General features: G+C 35.1%; 1 protein-coding gene across 1 annotated transcript; it reads right to left on the bottom strand.

Moving 5' to 3' along the window:
- Positions 1-5,862: 5,862 nt before the first annotated feature.
- On the bottom strand, positions 5,863-19,073 carry LOC142623135 (3'-5' exonuclease-like). The gene is made up of 5 exons (XM_075796532.1): positions 18,636-19,073; positions 14,287-14,417; positions 14,003-14,164; positions 6,400-6,510; positions 5,863-6,306 (listed from the first exon to the last, which is right to left on the bottom strand). The coding sequence occupies exons 1-5, from the start codon at positions 19,012-19,014 to the stop codon at positions 6,229-6,231; spliced, it is 861 nt and encodes a 286-aa protein (XP_075652647.1). The 5' UTR covers positions 19,015-19,073; the 3' UTR covers positions 5,863-6,228.
- Positions 19,074-20,890: the final 1,817 nt, after the last annotated feature.

The raw sequence follows: 20,890 nt of genomic DNA, 5'->3' as shown, positions 1-20,890 counted from the left end.
CACCAATTTATATTTGTGTTTGTCTCCTCCAAATTGATTTAGCCACTTTGTATTTGCTTACCATTTTGTTAAATTAGATGTTACCTATAAGATAATTGAAGACAAGCTAATTACTTTTTTGTATCTTTGTTATGTTGCTTTGTTTTGTTTGGGTTCAATTTTGTTATGTTACATTTGCAAAATAGCATTTATTCTATGAAGTATCTAAATGAAAATTTTAATTTTTATAAACTTTCAAATTCAATAATCTATACAGGTAGGAATCCAAGATGATGCAATATTCTCTCCTTAATCAACTTTATTCCTATAATTCCACTTATTCTGTTGGGTCTATTTTATATTTTTTTAGCCCTTATTCAAGCTTTAATATTCTGTCTAGAATTATTCTTATTTAAGTCATTCTTTATGTATGTATCAAGCAAGAGAATCAATTTTTTTCTTTGCTGCCATTGTGCACCTCTCAGTTTTTTTTTTTTTTTTTTTTTTTCCGTTGCATGCGGTAGCTATTTATCATTACAGCTCGATTTTTACAAATAATGATGAAAAAAAAAAACATGAAAGAAGCCCCTGTTTTACTCAGACCAATACTTTCCACTAAAAAAATAAATAATAAAAAACATTTTAAAAAAAAAATCTCAGACTGACAAATTTTGTGGGTATGTTCCTTGGATTCTCATGTTAAAGTCTGACTTTCTGGGGGGAGCTAAGACTAATGGTATGTGTTGAAGTTACTGTTGTTTGGTCTAAATTACTGTGTTATTAGGCAAGTTAGTTCCTCAACTTGAAACATGAAATTCAATTTGATTTTCAGTTTCGGTAGTAGGACTGAATTTTTGAACATGCGTGTGCTCAATTCCAATCAATGGTCCCTGAGTATCAAGGATAATATAGGATTCTTAAAGAATTTCATTGAATTGCTAAACTAATATAGTCTAATTTTTGTGTTACCTTTTCAATCTTCTGCAATTTAATTGGTTGGTCTCAAACATTATTCTATATTCTAACATTATTTTATATTCTATATCTGTTTCTAGGATTGTGCCTATGTAAAATTTGGGAGCATTAAGAAGCATGTGACTTTTTTACTTTAAAGCATGTGTATCCAATTACAAAATGATATGGGTATATTTTGTTCTTGATGAGATTTATTTGAATTGTAGTATTGTACTCTTTTGAGCTCCACTGGGCTTTTTTTAGTTCTTTTATTTTTTTGAGTGCCTCTTCTTTTGCATATATGGCAGTTGGGAATGTTTTTGTAATGAGTGTCATATCATTTGTCCTCTAAATCATACAAATGTGTATATTCATGTCACCATGTTGATTCTCTAAAATCATATTTTAGAAGTGACACATTCATTTTTCATGTTTTTTTTTAATAGAAGATAAAATTTCTACTCTAGCCCAATCTAAGTGTATATGTGTGTGAAGCTTCCTCCTGAAAACTTAAACCATGGCCCTTGCCCCCAACACCCCACAAGCATTTATACTTGCAGAATGACCACCGCACCAAGGGAAAGCGGTGGCTTTTTTCATGTTTTTTTAAAAGGTGACAATTGGGTATATTTGCAATTAAAGGAATAAAGTAAACATACTGCAATGCTACGGCAAGTGAATTTCACCAAATAGAGATTTTTTATATTAAAATATTATAAGAAGCATGCTTTAGTAGCCTCACATAAGTGATAGCTTAAATTTTTCAATCATTGTTATATATATATATATATATATATATATATATATTTTTTGCATAATTAATAGCTTTCCCATACATGGCAGGAGACTATAACTTATTGTCAACAAGTGAAACAAGAGTTTATATTGATTTGGAAATTCCTGAGACTGCTAATTTCAAAGATCAATAAGTGCTTTGTTTTGAATTCACATTTTTATGTAATACTATGTCTAATATCTTTATGTAATACTAGCTTGTAACCCCATGCATGTGCATGGTTATATTTAAAAGATATACATTAAGATGTATAGTATAATTCCTACACATATAATTTAAATATTACTAACCATAATTATTTTTTTTAACTCTTTAGACACTCTTGTAATAATATTATTAGGTAGAAAATGTAAATTATCCTCTTTTTTTTCATAAAAAATTTTATGCTCATTAATTCTAGACTATTTGGTTTTTGTATGCAATAAATCACTTTGATAGATATTTATGATGTGGTCCCACATTTGACTCCAAAATTAAGAAATAAAACTCTTTCTAAAAATAAATAATTTGTGACACATGGTGCAAAATTGGATTTTATTCATAGAATTTAATTGAATTTTCTCTAAATTTTACCTATTAATAGTACAAATGCCAAAAAAATTCAAACCACAAGTGACAATTCAAGAAGAGATGAACATCAACAGAAGAACCATAAGTAAAATAACAAAAATTATGTGGGACTCTTATAATGAGGTAAGGAAAAAGAAAACCTTGAACAATAACACTATGTCTATAACATTGCTTTATGTACTATAGACCTGCTTTTACAAAATTTAATTACAAAATTATGAATTAATTGTTATTTATTAATTAAAATTCAATTTCTAGGAAACTGTCTTCACCTTTTAGGGAAAGATTCAAAGACGGACCCATGTTAGGGCAGAGGGGGGCCATCCCCCCCCCCCCCCCCCCCCCATTTGAAAAATATATATATAGCACTATATACAAAAATTTCCCCTAAAAAATATATTTTTGGCCTTCTTCCTTCAAAATCTTTACATTTTAACCCATGAAAACTAAAAAGAAAACTGCAACATCCTTTTGCCCATTGCATATTGATCTAAAAATATGAAGCTCGTGGGAACTATGATCAAATGTGTGCAGTGAATAGTAATGCTTGTTTGTAGGTTTATTTTTATGAATTATTAACTATTTTTTTAAAATATTTTATTAACATTAATGTTGTTGTAGCTTGTGGTTGTGGGGTATGTTTGTTTGGTTTATTTTTTGGACTAAATTTTGAAACGATAGAGCTATATAATATGGAAATAACAAAACTTTTACTTGAATTGTTGATGATGGGAAAATTATCTATAATATTTGATTTTTTTAAAGAGAAAAAATCACAAATAATTTGAAGTTGATGATGCAGCATTGCCTCTAGTGTTAATGTCCCAATTCGTGAAAACTTTCAAACAAAATTCCAAAAAATACCACTGATTAAATTAGTATTCAATCCAAATTGTGAAAATATGAGATTATAATGTTAATAAACGTGATGAAATTTAACAAAGCTTTAGTAGATGTTAGTTTTGATTCTTATAAACTTTTTTGGGTTTATACTTTGGCCCCCCCCCCCCCAACTTCAAATTTTGGTTTCATCCCTGGAAAGATTATAAACATTGAGATAGATAATTCTATTTGGTACTTTATCGCTTGCAAAATATATCGTGAAAAGGTAAAATCAAGAGATGAATTTTTATGTTGCGACAATTACAACAAAAAGGCATGCTTCCCAATCCCAAGGTACACTAAATAGAAATGTTTACTTTTATATTAAAATGCACAACAACTTATATGATATCAACATTACATATGTCATTTCTCTTATCAGGTACAGAATTCAATTAAAGGTTGAAGATAACTCAAAAATGGCCATATTCATTTTATTTGATTCAAAAGCAGAAAAATTACTAAATATATCAATGAAAGACCTTTTGAACAAATGTTTAGAGGTGAGAATATGGAAGATAAAAATTAGTGTTTAATATTTACTAAACTTTACTTGATTGTACGATTTGAAAAATATTACTTTTGTTAGGTGTCCAAAGAAGTTGTCCTTCCTGTAGAAATAGAAAATCTGAATGGAAAAAAATTTGTTTTCCAAATACAACTAAATGACTATAATCTCAAGTATGGATGAGAATTCTACACCGTCAAAAATTTTTTTGAATCTTTTGAAGAAAGTGACAAAGCAATTCAGCTTGATAAAATGATAGAAATATGTATTCTTTAATATAGCAAAATTACAAATATGTTATTCAACTTGTATATGTTGTAAGACATTCCTCAACATATTCTTTTGCTAGGCTTACATCAGTGATGCTTCAAATGAATCTAGCAGCACCTTATCAAGTGAACAAGGGGGTGATTCTACAAAATTTCAAAAAGTTGATGTTCAAAGCAATGCACAACTCACACCAACATCTGTACTAAAGGAAAACAAAAGGGTGTTCAGTGACTACTACGAAGCATAAAGGAAGAAAAAAAAAAAAACACTTTAAAGTTGTCTTTCAATTTATTTGAAATATTGATTAAGTAGCTCTTTAAATTTGTGTTTCATACATTTTATGGATAATTGAGGATGTTATAGATTTAATTCTTCATTTTATTTTAATCTTTTGTTTGATTTTTATTTTTCATTATGTAAATTAATGTTTCATATCAAGATTAATATTTCATATCAAGGATAGGAAACTATAAGACTGAAATGCTAATGTACAATCAAAGAGGAAAAGAAAAAGAATAGTTTACATCTTTATGCACAATAACTTCCCCATGCATCACACAGGTTAGTGACTAGTTTGAAGTAAACTGAAACATATCAAAGCCCAGATTATCACGCTAACACTAAACTAATTCAAAGCAAACACGGCTCAAATCAAACACGACTAACAACTAATTACTTCTTTTTTTTTAATACTTGAATGAAACTTAATTAAACTAGATTAGTGTTAAAAGGAAAGCACTTTGTAAGCATAAATTCTTTGCTAAGCCTTTGAACTAGAAGATCTCCTAAGAAACTAATTACGAATGATCTTAATAAGTTCCCTGATAGTATATCCTTTCATGAATAGAACATACGGTTATAGTTATAAGTAGCAATACCAAAAAATTTGTGTTAAAAACAAAAACAAACAAAATGCTAAATCGTATCACCATATTTATATTGATTTCAGCTTTTGCAAGTCATACTGGAGCATGACAGAATCATAAGGCTAGATTTGGTGTTTGCAAAATAACTGCCATATTTAGTTTTTATTTCAATGATTTATTAATAGATTATGAGAATTATGCATCCTTCTTTTATTGGACTGGTGTTCTAGGCAGTCCGATCCATCCCAAGCGTAGAAGAGGTTAAAGCAGGAACATAAGCTTCAGCTAGATCATCACGAAATAAGGTAAGACTGTGGCTTCAGATTGAGCTGACCATCTTCACAAGCTCAAATCTTAAAATAGGCATTGGAAGGAGAGTGTTCTCACATAAACAGGGGCCTGCAATTGCCACGAATATGACACTATAAAAGCCAATCCAGACGGCTTAGAAACTCATACTCCCAGGCCTGTCAGAAGTTCCATCCAACCCCAAGAGAGACCTGCCAAGCACGTAAAACCTCATCGCTCAAACAAAGGCTACTAGAGCCAAAATGGAGTTTATCTTAACAGAAAAAAAACCCATTAATTTTTCTTGCGGTATACTTCCAGATTGAATCACTAGGTAGGTAGATCAAAAATAAAATAAAAACTTCTCAAAAAAAAAAAAAAGAATCAAATTGAAGCTCAAATCAAACTCAAGCAGATGGTTGGGATTGAGCCATTCCAATCCCAATAATCAGCTAGATTTTATATAGCATGTAGTAGATGTGCCTGTAACTAGCCAAAAGGGGTTGGGGGGGAGAACAATTTTTTGCAAAAAAGAAGCGCATGCAAAGGCAAAATCACACCTATGTCAAGAATTTGTGAACTTGTAGGAACATAACACAATTTCCCTGTTTCAGCACAAATTGAAGAAAATAGAAACTAAACAATGGCATTGAGGAAAAGCATGATTTTATTTTACTTTATTTTTTAAAATATTCTCAATATACATGGATGGAACTTTCCAAATTATTATGTAAATAGAACCAAGCAACTGGTTAAATTGCACTGTATCAAAATCAGGCTCACTTTCAATCACTGCTGCTTGTCAAGTCAATATTGCAATGTAAGTGATCATGCACTTAAAACATACCATTCATTTTTAATCAAATAAAATTTTGTCACTTCAAAGGAAGTGAAGGCAAAATTCTATATAACATCAAAGTATGAAATCAAGCCTCATATACAACAACAACATAAAGCTATGGATCCTCAGCAAATTAGTGAGAGTGGACCACGTGTATTCATTTCTTCCATTCTACTATATCCAAAGTCGGCTTTGGATATCAGACTAATTTGACATTGTCATTCTGTCCATATAAGCTGAACAGAAAATATTAGTCAGATATAACCGGCAAAGGTCATTCTGACGTCACACCTTCCAACTTTTCACTTCCTTGGCAAGCAGCAACTTCTAGATTGGGAAGGCCTTCCAATACCTATGTAACAAAGGAAAAAATTATTATGCAGCACAAATGTTTTGAGAGCCTTTAAAGTTATAAAAAGATGATAAAGTGATGATAACAAATTACCTGATACAGATACCAAGAAGCAAAAGCATCTGTGGCAGCATAATCTAGTTGCTCCTTTGACAAAAAATTAGTCTCCCAGTTTCCCAGCTTAATTTTATTGGGCTTACGAAGCTGCATTATGATGCAGGACAATGAAGTCTCAAGAGGAACATGGGTTTGGGAAAAAATGAGAGAGAGAGAGAGAGGAAGAACAAAAAAAGGGGATAAAATCTTTAAAATAGCACCAAGTGACAAAAACAGAACCTAGAAAACAGCACCTAGGGTTTCTTAAAACCAATTCCAAGCTTGGGATAAGGATAGGAACCCAAGAATCAACACTTGAGCTTGCTTGGTATTAACATCAAGCACTGGAAGAAAACTTTTGATCCAAATTTCATTAATCCATGATCAACTGCCTATAATAGTGAAATTTGCACCCTTAAATAGAGTCCCTACATTATATCATTATGTAATTACATCATATATGGAAATAACATTCATTTAGCAATCAAATCTCTAATAGCACCAATCTGTGTCAATTAACAACAACCACGATCAATCAGGTCCAACAAAATCAGTTTGTATTAACTGGTCAAATTTGTTGTCCGCACCATATATTTCAAAACCTTGAACAAGATCCAATCCAAAGAATCTTGAAGGGATTTATATATTATTAACCAGTCAAATTTCAATAAGTGGTGTTGGCCAGTTTATGGCAGTCTCAAAGTGTCCATACAATTTTTCAACTAAGGAAACCATGGGTTAGGTTAGGACTAACAAGAGAGAGATAGAAGATAAGATATTGAAGAAGGAAAGATTGAAGAATATTCTATGAGGTGAATTGTAAAAGCATACTACTTATCATTAATCGTCCATTCAGAAGCAGTATATATGTATCATCCATGCCGTCTTAGAGCACAATTTTAGAACTAAATAAAATTTGTAAAAGTTGAGTGGTATTTAATTGTTAAGGGTAAATCTATAATAATGTACTAAAGCTATCAGTATAAATACTAAGTATGTGTTAGGGTATATTAATGAATCCTAAACGCACTTACCAAGACTAACATGATATGAGAGCACAAAGACGCCTACTGCCACAGCCACTAACATCTGTTGTTGACTCCACCATTCCTAATCCCCGGTGAGTATGGTAATAGCAACCCTTGACTTTGCTGACCACAGTCACTCCAAAAAAAAAAACCTTCAAAACTCCAACAAGGCTCCCATCACCATTAAGAGAGCACCATTGTGTCATCTATGCCATTATGACTCCAACGAGGCTCCTATAGCCATTCTGAAACCTATACTTATTTCGCCACAACCCAGTTGAGTTGATGGGTCAAGTCAACATAACCAAATCTCAGTATTTTGCAACCCAACAACCCATATCTGTATAGGCTAGAAACTTCACCATAGCTCTCAAGATTTCACTTGGAAGCACCGCTGACTACCAGTGACCCATGGGAACCTTCTTTTGTGCCAATCAGGTATTTTGTGCCTCTCAAACTTTAGTAAGTCCTCTAGTTCTATGGCTCTATAGTTGTAGGCTTGTAGCAATGTGATACAGGTTATTGTATGCGCAATCCAATGCTTGTGTGGTTCATGCTTCTGCCTTGTGTGTTTGGAGTTTTGTGGTTGGATAGTATTGGAGACCAGTCAGTGGTTTGGGTGTTAAACAGTAGTGATAGTAGTTGATTCCATTTAATTCCTGATACGTATTTGCGTGGTGCTATGGGTATCCAACCAAATTTTTTGTTGCTCCCAATATGTTTTCCATTACTTCCATTTGTGTTAATGGGGGCAATTATGCACAATGGCCTGATGTTGAGGTCTTTCTCTTGGGAAGAAAACAATATCATTACACGGATGACACCCCCCCCCCCCCCCCGGTCCACAGGCTCTAAATATGCTGATTGGAAAGCTGAAGATGCCCAAATTAGGAGTTGCTTGTGGAATAGCATGGAGTCTAAGATCAGTTAGAGTCTAGTTTTCTTACCAATTGTCAAACTTGTTTGGGAACATACCAAGGAGTTGTACTCTGGTGTTAACAATCTTATGAAAATTTATGACCTTTATCAAACTTGTTTCACCCTTGCTCTCAATCATTTGTCTTTGGAAGACTATTATGGAAAATTTAAGGGTCTATGTGAAGAACTTCATCTTTACCAACCCATCTTTGATGTAAAAACCATGTAGAAAGGGAGAGATTGTGTATGCATGTCACTTGCCTTCTCCACAACCCTTGATAAGAACAAATTTTAGATAGGAAAGACTTCCCTTCTTTGAGTGAAGCTTTTGGTAGACTTAGACAGACCTCGTTATCTGATTCTAGTACTGTTACATTACCCTCCAGTGATAAATCTGCTTTTGTCACCTCTATGGGGAGTGGCCATGGTGGTCATGGGGGCTAAGGTTGGGGAGGAGGTTGTTGTAGAGGACGTGGTCATCATAAGAAGATCATTTTTCAGGAAGAGGACATTGATTCACAACCCCTTTCCACCACCATTTTCCACTAATAGAGTAGTGTTTTTCTTGAGGAAGAGTCCTCTCACCTTGTGTCCCTACAGTCTCAGTCTCCTGCACCCTCTTCTACTGCTACTCTAGCTTAGATAGGTACTGCCTTTGCTTGTCTCACCACTCAAGAACCCTACATCATTAACTTAGGAGTGATTGATCATATGATTGGTAATCCAGGACTGCTTTCTAACTTGGACACCCTCAACTCTTCCCTTTCCTACATTGGCAGATGTCTCAACCACTATTGTTTCTAGTTTGGGCACTACTCACATTACCCCTACTCTTTCCTTATCTTTAGTGTTATATGTTCGTAAGAAGCTCTTAATTGTTGCAATATTCTTACCTCCCAAAAGAAAACATAAGTCCAACGGTCTATACTATCTAGATTTTCACGATTCATCTCATTCAGTGGCCCTTTCATCATTAGTATCACATTTTCAACATCATTGTCGTCTTGGTAATCCCTCTGTCATGACCCCACCCCAACTATGATGATATTGTCCTCTTTAACTTTGTTAGGCGGCAAAGATTTGTTTCTCCTAAAGCACAAAATAGTGAGGAAAACACATCTTCACATTAAAGGGAGGCCACCCCTTTTAAGCACATTACCACATGCTTCCCCGGGCGATGTAGGACTCGTGAGATGAGGACTCCGTTTCATTAGGCCTCCCTTCAATGTGAAGATGCGTTTTCCCTACTGTTGTGTGCTTTGGGGAGAAACAGATCCCTGCAGCCTAATGACATCATGTCATGCAATTGAGTCGTTAAAGTGAGAAGCTTATAAATTGAGTAAACACCATTGATTGCCTTTTGTGTCTAGACATGAGAGTTAAGCCAATATTCCTTTTCACCTAGTTCATTCAAACATTTGGGGTCCTATAAAAGTCCCCTCATATTTGGTTTCAATATTATGTCATGGTTGTTGTTAATTTCTTTGAAGTCACCTTTTGCCATATGAAGGAAAGGTCAAATTTGTATTCAATTCTTAAATCATTTTATATCGAAATAAAGACTCAATTTGATGCTTACATTCTTCCATTCATGTTTTTCAATCTGATAATGCTCATGAATATTTTCATATTGTTTTATTTCAATTCCTTGTTTTAAAGGAGTTTTATTTTAATTCCTTCTTGACCATGGCATAATTTATCGGTCTTCCTGTGCTCATACCCATAACAAAATGATGTCTCTTGATCATTTATCTCCTGAAATTTTTTGGTGTATTTGCTTCGTTGCCAACCCCAAAAATTTTGGAACAAAGTGATACAGTTCATTTTTAAAGCTAGTTGTTTACTGGTGCTTATGTTGTATGATAAGTAGTTCCCTTTACTTGTAACAGAAAGTTAGTTTGTTGATAAGATTGTTAGTGATAAGTGCAATAGCCTATCAATTAGTTAGAGAAGTTTGTTAGGTTTGGCCAATCACATGGCATCCACATGGTGGGTTCTTGTAATGAACTCAGCAGCTTGCTTATATAACTATAAATAAGCAAGGTTGCCCTCATTGTAACTAGTTGAATTTGAATCCAAGAAATCTCTACCTATGAGGTATTATTCCAAGAGTGTGTCTCTTAAAGAGCTAATTCATTCTTTCTTTTCTCTAAGCAACTTAGCTATCTAAAACAGCTTTCCTTTCACCAATTTCCTCCATCACTAAGGCTCTATTTTTGTTAGTGGTGGTAGTGTTGTTTTCCTTGTTTACATATTAGGCCATGGAGGTGATAAACTAGACCCTTGATTTCTTAAATATTTTTCTTGGGTACTCATATACACAAAGGATATAAGTGTTATTCTCCTCAACTTTGTCGTCATTTTGTTAGTTTTTATGTCACCTTTTTTGAAACTACCTCCTATTATCCTTTCTCTTCTTCTAGAGGTGATAGTCCCCTTCCTTTCCTGCCACCAGTCTCTCCCTGTTCTAGTCCTACTTGTTCCCCTCCTGTCCCAATTCTTGCAAAACCTTTATAGGTATATCATAGTCAACGATTGCCTACCATTGAGCCTCCTTCCCAGACTGGAGATCCTTCTCCTGATCCATCTTCTGATCCTTCTTCTCTTAGCATTACTTTGAGCAAAGGTAAGCATACTTGCACCTCTCACCCTATTTCCCACTATGTTTCCTATCCACATTTATCTCCCTCATTTCATGTCTTTACCTCGTCTGTGTCTTATATGGTCATTCCCAAGTCTATGAAGGAGACCTTGTCTATTCCTAGTTGGACGATTATGGAAGATGAGATGGCAACGCTTCTTCAAAATGGTACTTGGTTGCTCTTCCTTCAAGAAAGTATAGTGTTGGTTTTTGTTGGGTATACAATGTTAAATATTTACCAAATGGTTCAATTTTTTTTTTGCTGTAAAACAAATGGTTTGGTTAAGTGCCTGAAGGCATGCCTAATTGCAAAGCAGCATATTCAAACTTATAGGGTGGATTACTCAGAAACTTTTTCCCCTATTGCCGAACTTTCTTCAGTTTGGATTTTAATATCCTAGACCATTAATCTTCGTTGGTTGTTTTAGTTGCATGTCAAAAATGCTTTCTTACATGGTTGTTTGCATGAGGAAGTTTACATGGAGAAACCACCCAAGTTTGTTGTTCAAGGGGAGTTGGGTAAGGTGTGCAGATTATATAAAGCTATCTATGGCCTTAAAAAGTTAGCGACCACCCAAGTTTCTTGCTACCAATCTAATCATTTGTCTTCTCCTCCACTTCAAAGAGAGAAATGGTCTTATTTTTAGACTCTGTTGATGATATAATTATCCCCGTTGATGATTATAAGGAAATTGTAGAGTTAACGAATTCCTACAAAGTTCATTTCAAACTAAGGATATGGGAAAGCTAAGTAATTTCTTGTGGATTGAGATAAGGCGAGAGCGAATTGGTTTGTCGTAGAGGAAATACGTGTTGGATTTTTTTTTTTTTTTTCTTCTGGGGGTGAGGGGGAGGGGGAACGAACTAATAGGCTCTAAACTTGTAGAGACTCATACAATGCAAGTGTTAAATTCCACTGGATCACGGGGAAGAGTTATCTAATCTAGAGAGATAGTGTCGTTTAGTTTGCAAGTTGAACTATTTCATTATTACTGTAGTGAGTGTTGTGTCAATATATTACTGCTCCTCATCAACCACATTGAGAGGTAGTTCTTCAAATTGTAAAGTATCTAAAAGCACACCCTGGTCATGGACCTCTGTACAAGGCTAATGATCATTTACAGTTAGAAGCGTTTACAGACTCAAATTAGGCAGGATCACCCCCAGATAGAAGATTAACAACTGATACTGCACCTTTTCAGGGGGGACCTGGTTACTTGGAAAATTAAGAAACAAAGTGGTGTCCCTCTCTAGTGCAGAAGCTAAATATAGTATAGAACCATGACCCATACGTCATGTGAACTTATGTGGATTAAACACCTACTTAAGGAATTATAGTTTAATGTGTAGTTACCTTTAACTATGTATTGTGACAATCAGGCAGTAATCCATATTGCTTCAAATCTTGCATTTAATGAGAGGACTAAGGATATAGAAGTGGATTGCCACCTTGTTCAAGAAAGGTGGAAAGTAGAGTTATTGCTACCCCGTGATTCTATAGGAGCCCAAGTTGCGGATATATTGCTACCCCATATCATTCTTGTAGTTTACATCTTTACCTTTAATCCCTTGTTTTCTAAAGAAAAATCCACTTTTATCCCCTAAATCAAATGTATTCATACCATATCCCAACATATCCAAAATAATAATAATAATTTTGTCATTTATGGATAAAAATTTGATACATCTTCTGCCATATATGTATCTGATACGTATCTAATATAGGTACAAGAGTTATTTTGAAGTATCCATGCTTCCTTTCAGCAAAAAAAAAAAACGTATCCATGCTTCCTAGATTATAATTAAGTGGGCTAAAGTGCAAACAACACCACTAAATTTTGGGGGTCTCTGGATCTTAAAGTTTCAAATTTTGGATTTTACCCATAAAAGGCAAGGGTCCCTCATGCTCATCAGCTGGTCCCATAGAAGCCTAAGCCTTCGGTAATAAATAGTATAGCACACTTATTTCTTTATTTTACCCATAAGCTAAGGCATGTTCTTCATGTTGCAACTGATAGAAAGGAGGAGAATCGTGCTGATAATAAAGATTACTTATGTAATCCCAAATATCTTTAGCAGTCACAAAAGAGGTGACGGTGTATATGGGGCTCAAAGGAATTACACAAGCATCCCATTTAAAGCTAAGCCCTTTATATCTTTTGTAGGAAAATCCCCTTCTCTAGTTTTGAAAATTCCTGAAAAAATCAAAACAATATGACTTATGATACCTGAACCAGGCAGAATGGGAATATACAACTCTAAATGACCAAAGAACCAAAAGAGACACTAGTAGGTCTCCCCCTCCTGCGGGTTATATTTTGTTTGCATCAGCAACCCTCTGTCCATAATTTTCATTAAGTGCCACATATGTTTGGACCGCGAGTTTTGTTCGTCCAATAAAATAATTCCATGCAGCATAACGAGAATGGTGTGGCATAATAAAAATGACGTGGCATCATTTTATAGGATTAACTAAACACGGGTAGCAAGCTTATATGGGTACTAAACAAAAAATATGGACGTAAAGCCTACTAATGCAAACGGAATATAATTTTAGGAGGTAAAATCCAAATCCTGAAACTTTAGGGGTGTAAAAATCCAAAGCCCCCAAACATTTTAGGTGTAGTTTGCACTTTAGCCTAATTAAGTGCCTTGTAGATGAAGTTCGAAAAAGATCCTACAATATACAAATAAAATTACTTGCATGTTCATTTCAAAATTCCTAATAAATGGCTACCGATGTCAGCACAGTGCTAGCTGTAAGTTTGTAATGAACCACTGCATTGCAACTAGCAAATACTCAATTCCAAGTGGAAAATTGCCACCTATAAACAGTTAGACACGAGACACCTAGTGGAGAATGAACTGCAAGTGGAATTTTGCATGAACTATAACTAAAAATCCTTCATGATGCTCTAAAAAATAAAAAAACACTGACAGCATAATAAGTATAAGCAATGAAGAGTTGCAGATAATACAGAAATCAATTCTCAGAGAAACCCAGATAGATAACCTCTTTTGATATAAGCTTCTTGGTTAGGGATCCAAGACCCCATTGGTGGGGACCTCCACCAAGCTTTTGGTTAGCAAGATAAGAAAGATCCTCCACAGCTTTGATGGATACATTATAATCTTTAAAAACCTTGACAGCATCATTGGCAATGCCAGCTCCAACCTGTGCATGTCTAAAACATATTATCCTACTATATATATTCACATAGCAAATGGAGAGCTTTTTATTTTCAAAAAAAAAGAAGAGAAAAAAAACTAAGAGCAGATGTGTTAGAACTTAGAAACCTTCAAAAGTGTAGGGTCCTCAAGAAGAAGTTGCAAACTTTTAGGAATTCCAGAATGAAAAATATGCATTACATGGCAATGACTAGTGTCCCCACATATCTGCATAACCGCAGCCTTCCCAGGTGAAACACCTGCAGAGTTAAGGTTTCTTTCAATGTCCAAGCAACAAATTTCTATGTTCACAAAGCTTTTTGATACAGATGACAGAACATCCTCCCCCCCAAAAACCCAAAAAAAGGAGCAATATACCCTCACTTATTTAATTGGATTGAATCTAACATAAAGTTGGGTTCGTATCCACACAGCAGCATGTCAATTGGATATCCCATGATGTCTTAATTTCTGTTGACTAGGTGTTAAAGCGAGTGTTGCAAATATGTATTCAAATTCCAAAACAAACATTAAGAATTTTGCTGGTACTTTCTTTTAAAATATCTGCAGAGTCATAAAGCACAGCAGAGATTAATTCATAAGGCTCTGCCTCATCTGTTGCCATTTCCTGGGAATTGTGGATAGAGTTGATTGCTGAATCATATGTGTATTCAAATTCCAAAACAAACATTAAGAATTCAGCTGGTACTTTCTTTTAAAATATCTGCACAGTCATAAAGCACAGCAGAGATTAATTCATAAGGCTCAGCCTCATCTGCTGCCATTTCCTAGGAACTGTGGATAGAGTTGATGGCAGAATAATAACATGGTTAAAGAAAGGATATTCTCTTTGGAAGCCTAAGGCTAAGGCAAAGCCCAAGAATAAGTGTCCATGGTAGTTAATTAAGTTTTTATACTTTATTTGGTTATTCTTGAGTCAAGGCTATTTTAGTAATTTTACAATTGTTGGGTATGGGCCATAGTTATGGACCATGGGTTTCATTAATTAGTCTTATTCAATTATGGGTCTTTATGCATAGGCTTTAATTTAATTTATTACGTTTGAATAGTAGTCCTAATACTAGTAAGAATCCTAGTACTACTAGAACAAGTAAGAGTCTATATATTTTGTGCTTAATGTATTCAAGGAGTAAAAGGAGTTGATTAATAAAATTGAGTGTTTTGAGCAATAGGACTATTGGCCTTTGTTGTTTCTTTCTCCTTCTCTCTTCTCTTTATTTTCTCTTCTTTCTTTCTAAGGTTACTGTTCGCGGATACTGTTTACACAACCCCTAAACAGCCCTAACTTCTCTCTTATTTTTCTTCTTTCCTAACCCTAAACCCACCACAACTAAACATTAGACAAACCCTAATTTGTCCTCAAGAGTCCTTTTTAGTGGTTTTGGCATAATCCCTATTGGAGGAAAATTCATTCAAACTGTTAGAAAAGGTAATAGACCACCAAGCAGTCAAATAGAAGGTAGTCAGCTAACTGTTTCAGTACCAATTCGTTAGTCCTTATTTTTCCAGTCTCCCAATGTAAATTCAAAGTATTCTTTTTTTGATTGGTATTTAGGTAATAAGAGTAGTATTATTGATGAAAAAATGAAAGGAAAAAATACAAGGTGTTCATGATGATGAACACAGGAAAACAAAAACAGACAACAAAGAAAAAGAAATCAAGTGGCTATTCTAAGAGAAGACATAAACTCTTAAAGAGAGGAACAATCCGTAAAACCCTAACACTGAGACCAATCAAAAAAACTACACTAGCATAGATCTTTTAACTCTACTAATGTCTTCTTAGTGTCCTCAAAGGAACGACGATTTCGTTCCATCCATACAATCCACGTCAAATAGCTTGGAATCAAATTCCAAGTATCTAAAGTATGATTCTCAAGCCAGTGATTCCAACAAAATAACAACCCTACCACAAAGCCTGGCATGACCCATTGGATACCAAAAACCTAAAGCATAAACACCCATAAAGAGTGTACCATAGGACAATGAAGAAATAGATGGTCCACAGATTCTCCATTACAATGGCACACACAACACCGATTTGCCAAAGAGCAACCCCTAAGCATGAGATTATCCAAAGTAAGAATCTGACCATGAGTTGATGTCCACAAAAGGAAAACCACTCTTTTAGGAACCTTTGTATTCCAAATACCCTGCCAAGGGAACAAAGAATTAGGAATATCCTGGATCTCATGGTGTCAAACTTATCATTACCTTTGAGGCACCAACATAGAGTATCACTCCCTACACCTCGAGGAATACAAGCTTGGATAAAATCAAGTAGAGAATAAACTACATCTAGCTCCCAATCTTGAAAATCCCTATAAAATCTCAAGTCCCAAACTCTAACATTTCCACCCTCCTCCTGAAGACACAAAACCTCATAAATACAAGTTTCCTTGTTATCTAAACAATCATATAGCTCAGGAAAGAGAATTTTAAGGGTATTATCCCAAACCCACCTATCATGCCAAAAGAGGATACAAGTACCATCATCCACTACAAAAAACAAATGCTTAGAAAAGCTCTACCACCCTTTATGACTACTTCACCATAAACCACATCCATGAGCCCTCCTACATACTTTAGTACTCCACCCCCCTTGACCCTCTCCATATTTAGTGGAGATAACTCTCCGCCAAATATGAGTAACTTCATGTACATACCTCCACAACCATTTTCCTAATAAAGCTTGATTAAAAGACACCACATTTCTTATCCCCAAACCACCCATCTCAATAGGTAAGCAAACCTTTTTCCCAAGCCACCAAAGGGTATTTGAAGTACCCCTCTAAAGACCCTGATAAAAAGTTCCTCTGATACTCTCCAATCTAGCAGCCACAACTTAGGAATGGTAAACAACGATAAAAAGTAATTTTGGAGACTTGAGAGAGTACTCTTAAATAACATGAGTCTATAACCCTTTGATAAATAGAGACACTTCCACCTTGATAATTTCTTCTCCATCTTCTCCAAAATAGGGTTCCAAATAGAGGTTGTCTTAAACGAAGTTCCCAATGACAACCCCAAATATTACATAGGCAAACTACCCATTTACAATGAAGGATATTATCCAAAGAGTCTAGATTATTCACCTCCCCAACATGGACAATCTCACTTTTCCCCACATTAACCTTCAAACCCATAAAAGTTTAAAAACAAAAAAAAAGCCAACCTTATGGAAAGCAACTACTCCCTAGAAACATCACAAAATAAAATAGCGTCATCCACAAACAACAAATGGGAGATACGCACACTAACAAAATTCACTGGTCCCACATGAAAACCCCGAATAAGACCATTCTACTTTGTCTTCCTCAGAATCCTGCTTAAGACCTCCATAATCAAAAGAAAAATAAGAGGGGATAAAGGGTCACCTGTCTCAATCCTCGTGAGCTTCCAAAAAGACCTTCAAGTAATCCATTTGAAAAACAGGCAGAGTGACACAAGCCTTAATCCACCCCTTCCGTTTCACCCCAAAACCCATCCTACCCAACTGATAAAACAAGACATCCCAGTTCACATGAACATATGCTTTTTCAATGTCAAGCTTACAAATCACGCCCAATAAATGACTCTTCAACCTACTATTCAAGCATTCATTAGCAATGAGCACTGAATCTAAAATTTGCCTTCCACTGACAAAGGAATTTTGAAACTTAGAGATGAGATTGTCCAACACCACCCTCAATCTATTAGCCAACATCTTAAATAGCAGCTTATACACACTGCCCACCAAGCTGATAGGCTGAAAGTCTTTAATATTTAAAGCATTACATTTCTTGGGAACTAAAGTGAGAAAAGAAGCATTCATAGACTGTTCGAACCATGACATCATTTTCCACAACGCTCCAACATTTGTGAAAAAGGCCATGGTGAAACCATCAAGACCAGGGGCTTTATCCCCCTCTATCTCACTTAGAACTTGGATGACTTCCTCCTTCGTGAATTCCCTCTCTAGCAACAACCTCTCTTCCTCCTCAAATATGAAGATGTTGGGACATTGGCATAAGAGGTGCTATGAATTGAGTTTTTTTTTTTTTTTTCTTTCTTTCTTGATAGGTATTTATTGTTTTCTTTAATGTGAATTGACTTTTTATCAATTCATATATATTTAGATATGTATAATTTAATATGAAGAAAAATTGAACTCATATAAATAAATAAATAAAAAGGACATGATATACACCTTTGCAATCCCATAACATAGAGCAAACTCACTTCTACTCATGTTCACCCTCCAACCCAATAAAAAAGGAGGATAGACCTCATTTAACCAAGACTTTCAAAGTATCAGCAAATAGCATTACAAAACAAGATGATTATAGCAATGAACAAGTTAATGTTTCTACTTTCTAGAGCCATTTGCTCCATCATTTCATTGTCCAAAAATTATATATAATAAACAAAGAAATCCCAGTTGACAGATTAATTGAAAGAAAAAACGGTGCAGTTACCTCTAGTAAAAGTGGGTCGCCACTCAATGTCGAATCCAAGAACGAATTGAGTCTTCTTGGACTTGGAGTTAGCGATGGTGTGAAGAAGGTGGTTTGCAGCGTGCTCTACATCGATGGCTGTCTTGCTGTACAGAATGCGACCCCCAAACTTCATCACTGACAATCTCATTTCACATCGAGACAGAGGATTTGGATTTGGGCGTTGGAGAGCCTCTATTGATCTTGGCAACCGCCGACTTCTACTTCTTTGGGGATTTGATGATTCCACAAAGTCGTCAGAGCGTCGTTTCTTGGTAGCCGATTCGATTGCGTCGTCGATTGCTCGGAGATCTTCGTCTGTCAACCCTTGCTCCTCTTCCCACTCATCCTGTCCCCCCATTTTTACGTTTTACGTTTGGAGGGAAATTAACAATTTGGCCTTTTAACTTTTCTTTTTTCTTTTTTTTTTTCAAACAGGAAGATCTGAGGTGTGTTAAACGGAAACCCTTTCCAAATAACGTTACTGTGCAAATGATTTCGTTAGTTGGCTGGGTTTAGAAAGTATGTGGGAAACTAACAACTCGAGTTTTAGAAACTCGAGATTTAATTAAAACTCGAGTTTTTAAAACTCGAGTTGTCGTGTTTGTTCTTCGATTACGTGGACAAAGTTTCCACCTGGAGGAATTTAGCCACGTAGAAATCGAGTTTATAAGACTCGAAATATGTATTAAAAATCGAGTTTTTAAAACTCGAGTTATTAGGTTTGTCGGAATTTAGCCACGTAGAAATCGAGTTTATAAGACTCGAAATCCACACAATTTTCCCCCACTTTACCTTTCAAACGCGTAACTGAAACACTCAATCTCTCAACTCTCAGTACTCTCAATCTCTCAACTCTCAACTCTCAGTACTCTCAATCTCTCAATCTCTTAATCTCTCAACTCTCAGTCTCTCAACTCTCAGTACTCTCAATCTCTCAACTCTCAGTCTCTCAAACGCTCTCTCTCAATCTGTCACTTTCAAACGCTCTTTCTCCTCTTTCAGAACCCTCTCTCTCTCGCTTCTCAGCTGCTGCTACACCGACTGCCGGTCCGCCGTAACACCGCCGGTAAGCCTCTCTCCCTTCTCTCCATTTCCTTTCATCTTTCTTTTCTTTGCTCCATCTTTTCTTTGATCTTTGGTACCAATTCTGGGTTGTGAAAATTTGTGGGGGGCAATTAATGTGGGTAATGGGTTTGTGAACATCATAGGTGTGAGAAATTAGGTCTAGTTTTAAGAGGCCAATGCTGAGCTTGATACTTATTGATGAAGAGGTAAGATCCTCCTAATCTTTTTACCTTTTTTCCTTTTTTGCTTCCCGTTCTATAAATTTCTTTGGGGTTGGTATCATTACTGGCCAAGGCTGTATCATGGTATCCACCTATCCATATGGTTGCATTACTACGACATAGGTACTGAGGGTTGGATACTGAAATCTGAAAAGGTATTGATGGAGATTTAGTTATATGTATAAGCTGTGTCTTACAGGACTTTTAATAAGATTTTTTTTTCTCTACTTATGGACTTCATATAAGCAAAAAGATATTTTGGGATCAGGAGTCTTTTTTTTTTTTTTTTTTGTTAAGTTACGAGGGTCTTGAACCCTCCACCTAGCACTTACAAGGGAAGGAGGTGCCAATTGAGCTAGAGCTCATTGGCGGGATCATAGTAGTTAATGTGAAATAGAATTGAACATTTAAATTTTATCTTGGCATGTGAGTGGGTTAATTGATACATCCTTATATCATGCAATCATACTGCTGTTGTTTATAGAAAATATATGGATAGCTTGCCATTTGCACGGCAAGTTAGATTGACATGATAGTTAATGTTCGAGCTTTTTTCATTCTAATTTATTTCTTTGCCTTAATGTTTCAATGTCTATGATGCCCTTGTTTCCATCTTTGGTTTTGATGACTATGACCATCCTCAATATGTAGATTATGCTTTTTTGGTTGGCATATGTACATTATGTGCTTTGACAAGGCCGTTCTTAATATTGCGAAAATAATAATGAAGATGAATTTTGGTTGCTTACTTGCTTATAGTCTTGAAATTTGTTAAACTTAAGATAATTTAATTTTTAAAGTGAAATAACCGGTATTGATTCAATTAGACGGTAAGGTGAAGATCTCTTGCATCTGGACCAATTCATTACTTGTTTTGTTCTTCTCTATATTATGTTGCATCGGTTTCAAATTTTTTATTTTATAAATTAAAATCAAACTTGGAACTTA

Source organism: Castanea sativa, chromosome 2, assembly GCF_040712315.1.
Source record: "Castanea sativa cultivar Marrone di Chiusa Pesio chromosome 2, ASM4071231v1".
Classification (NCBI taxonomy): domain Eukaryota; kingdom Viridiplantae; phylum Streptophyta; class Magnoliopsida; order Fagales; family Fagaceae; genus Castanea; species Castanea sativa.
The sequence above is the reverse complement of the archived record's forward strand: the minus strand, read 5'-3'. Positions and strand labels throughout refer to the sequence as shown.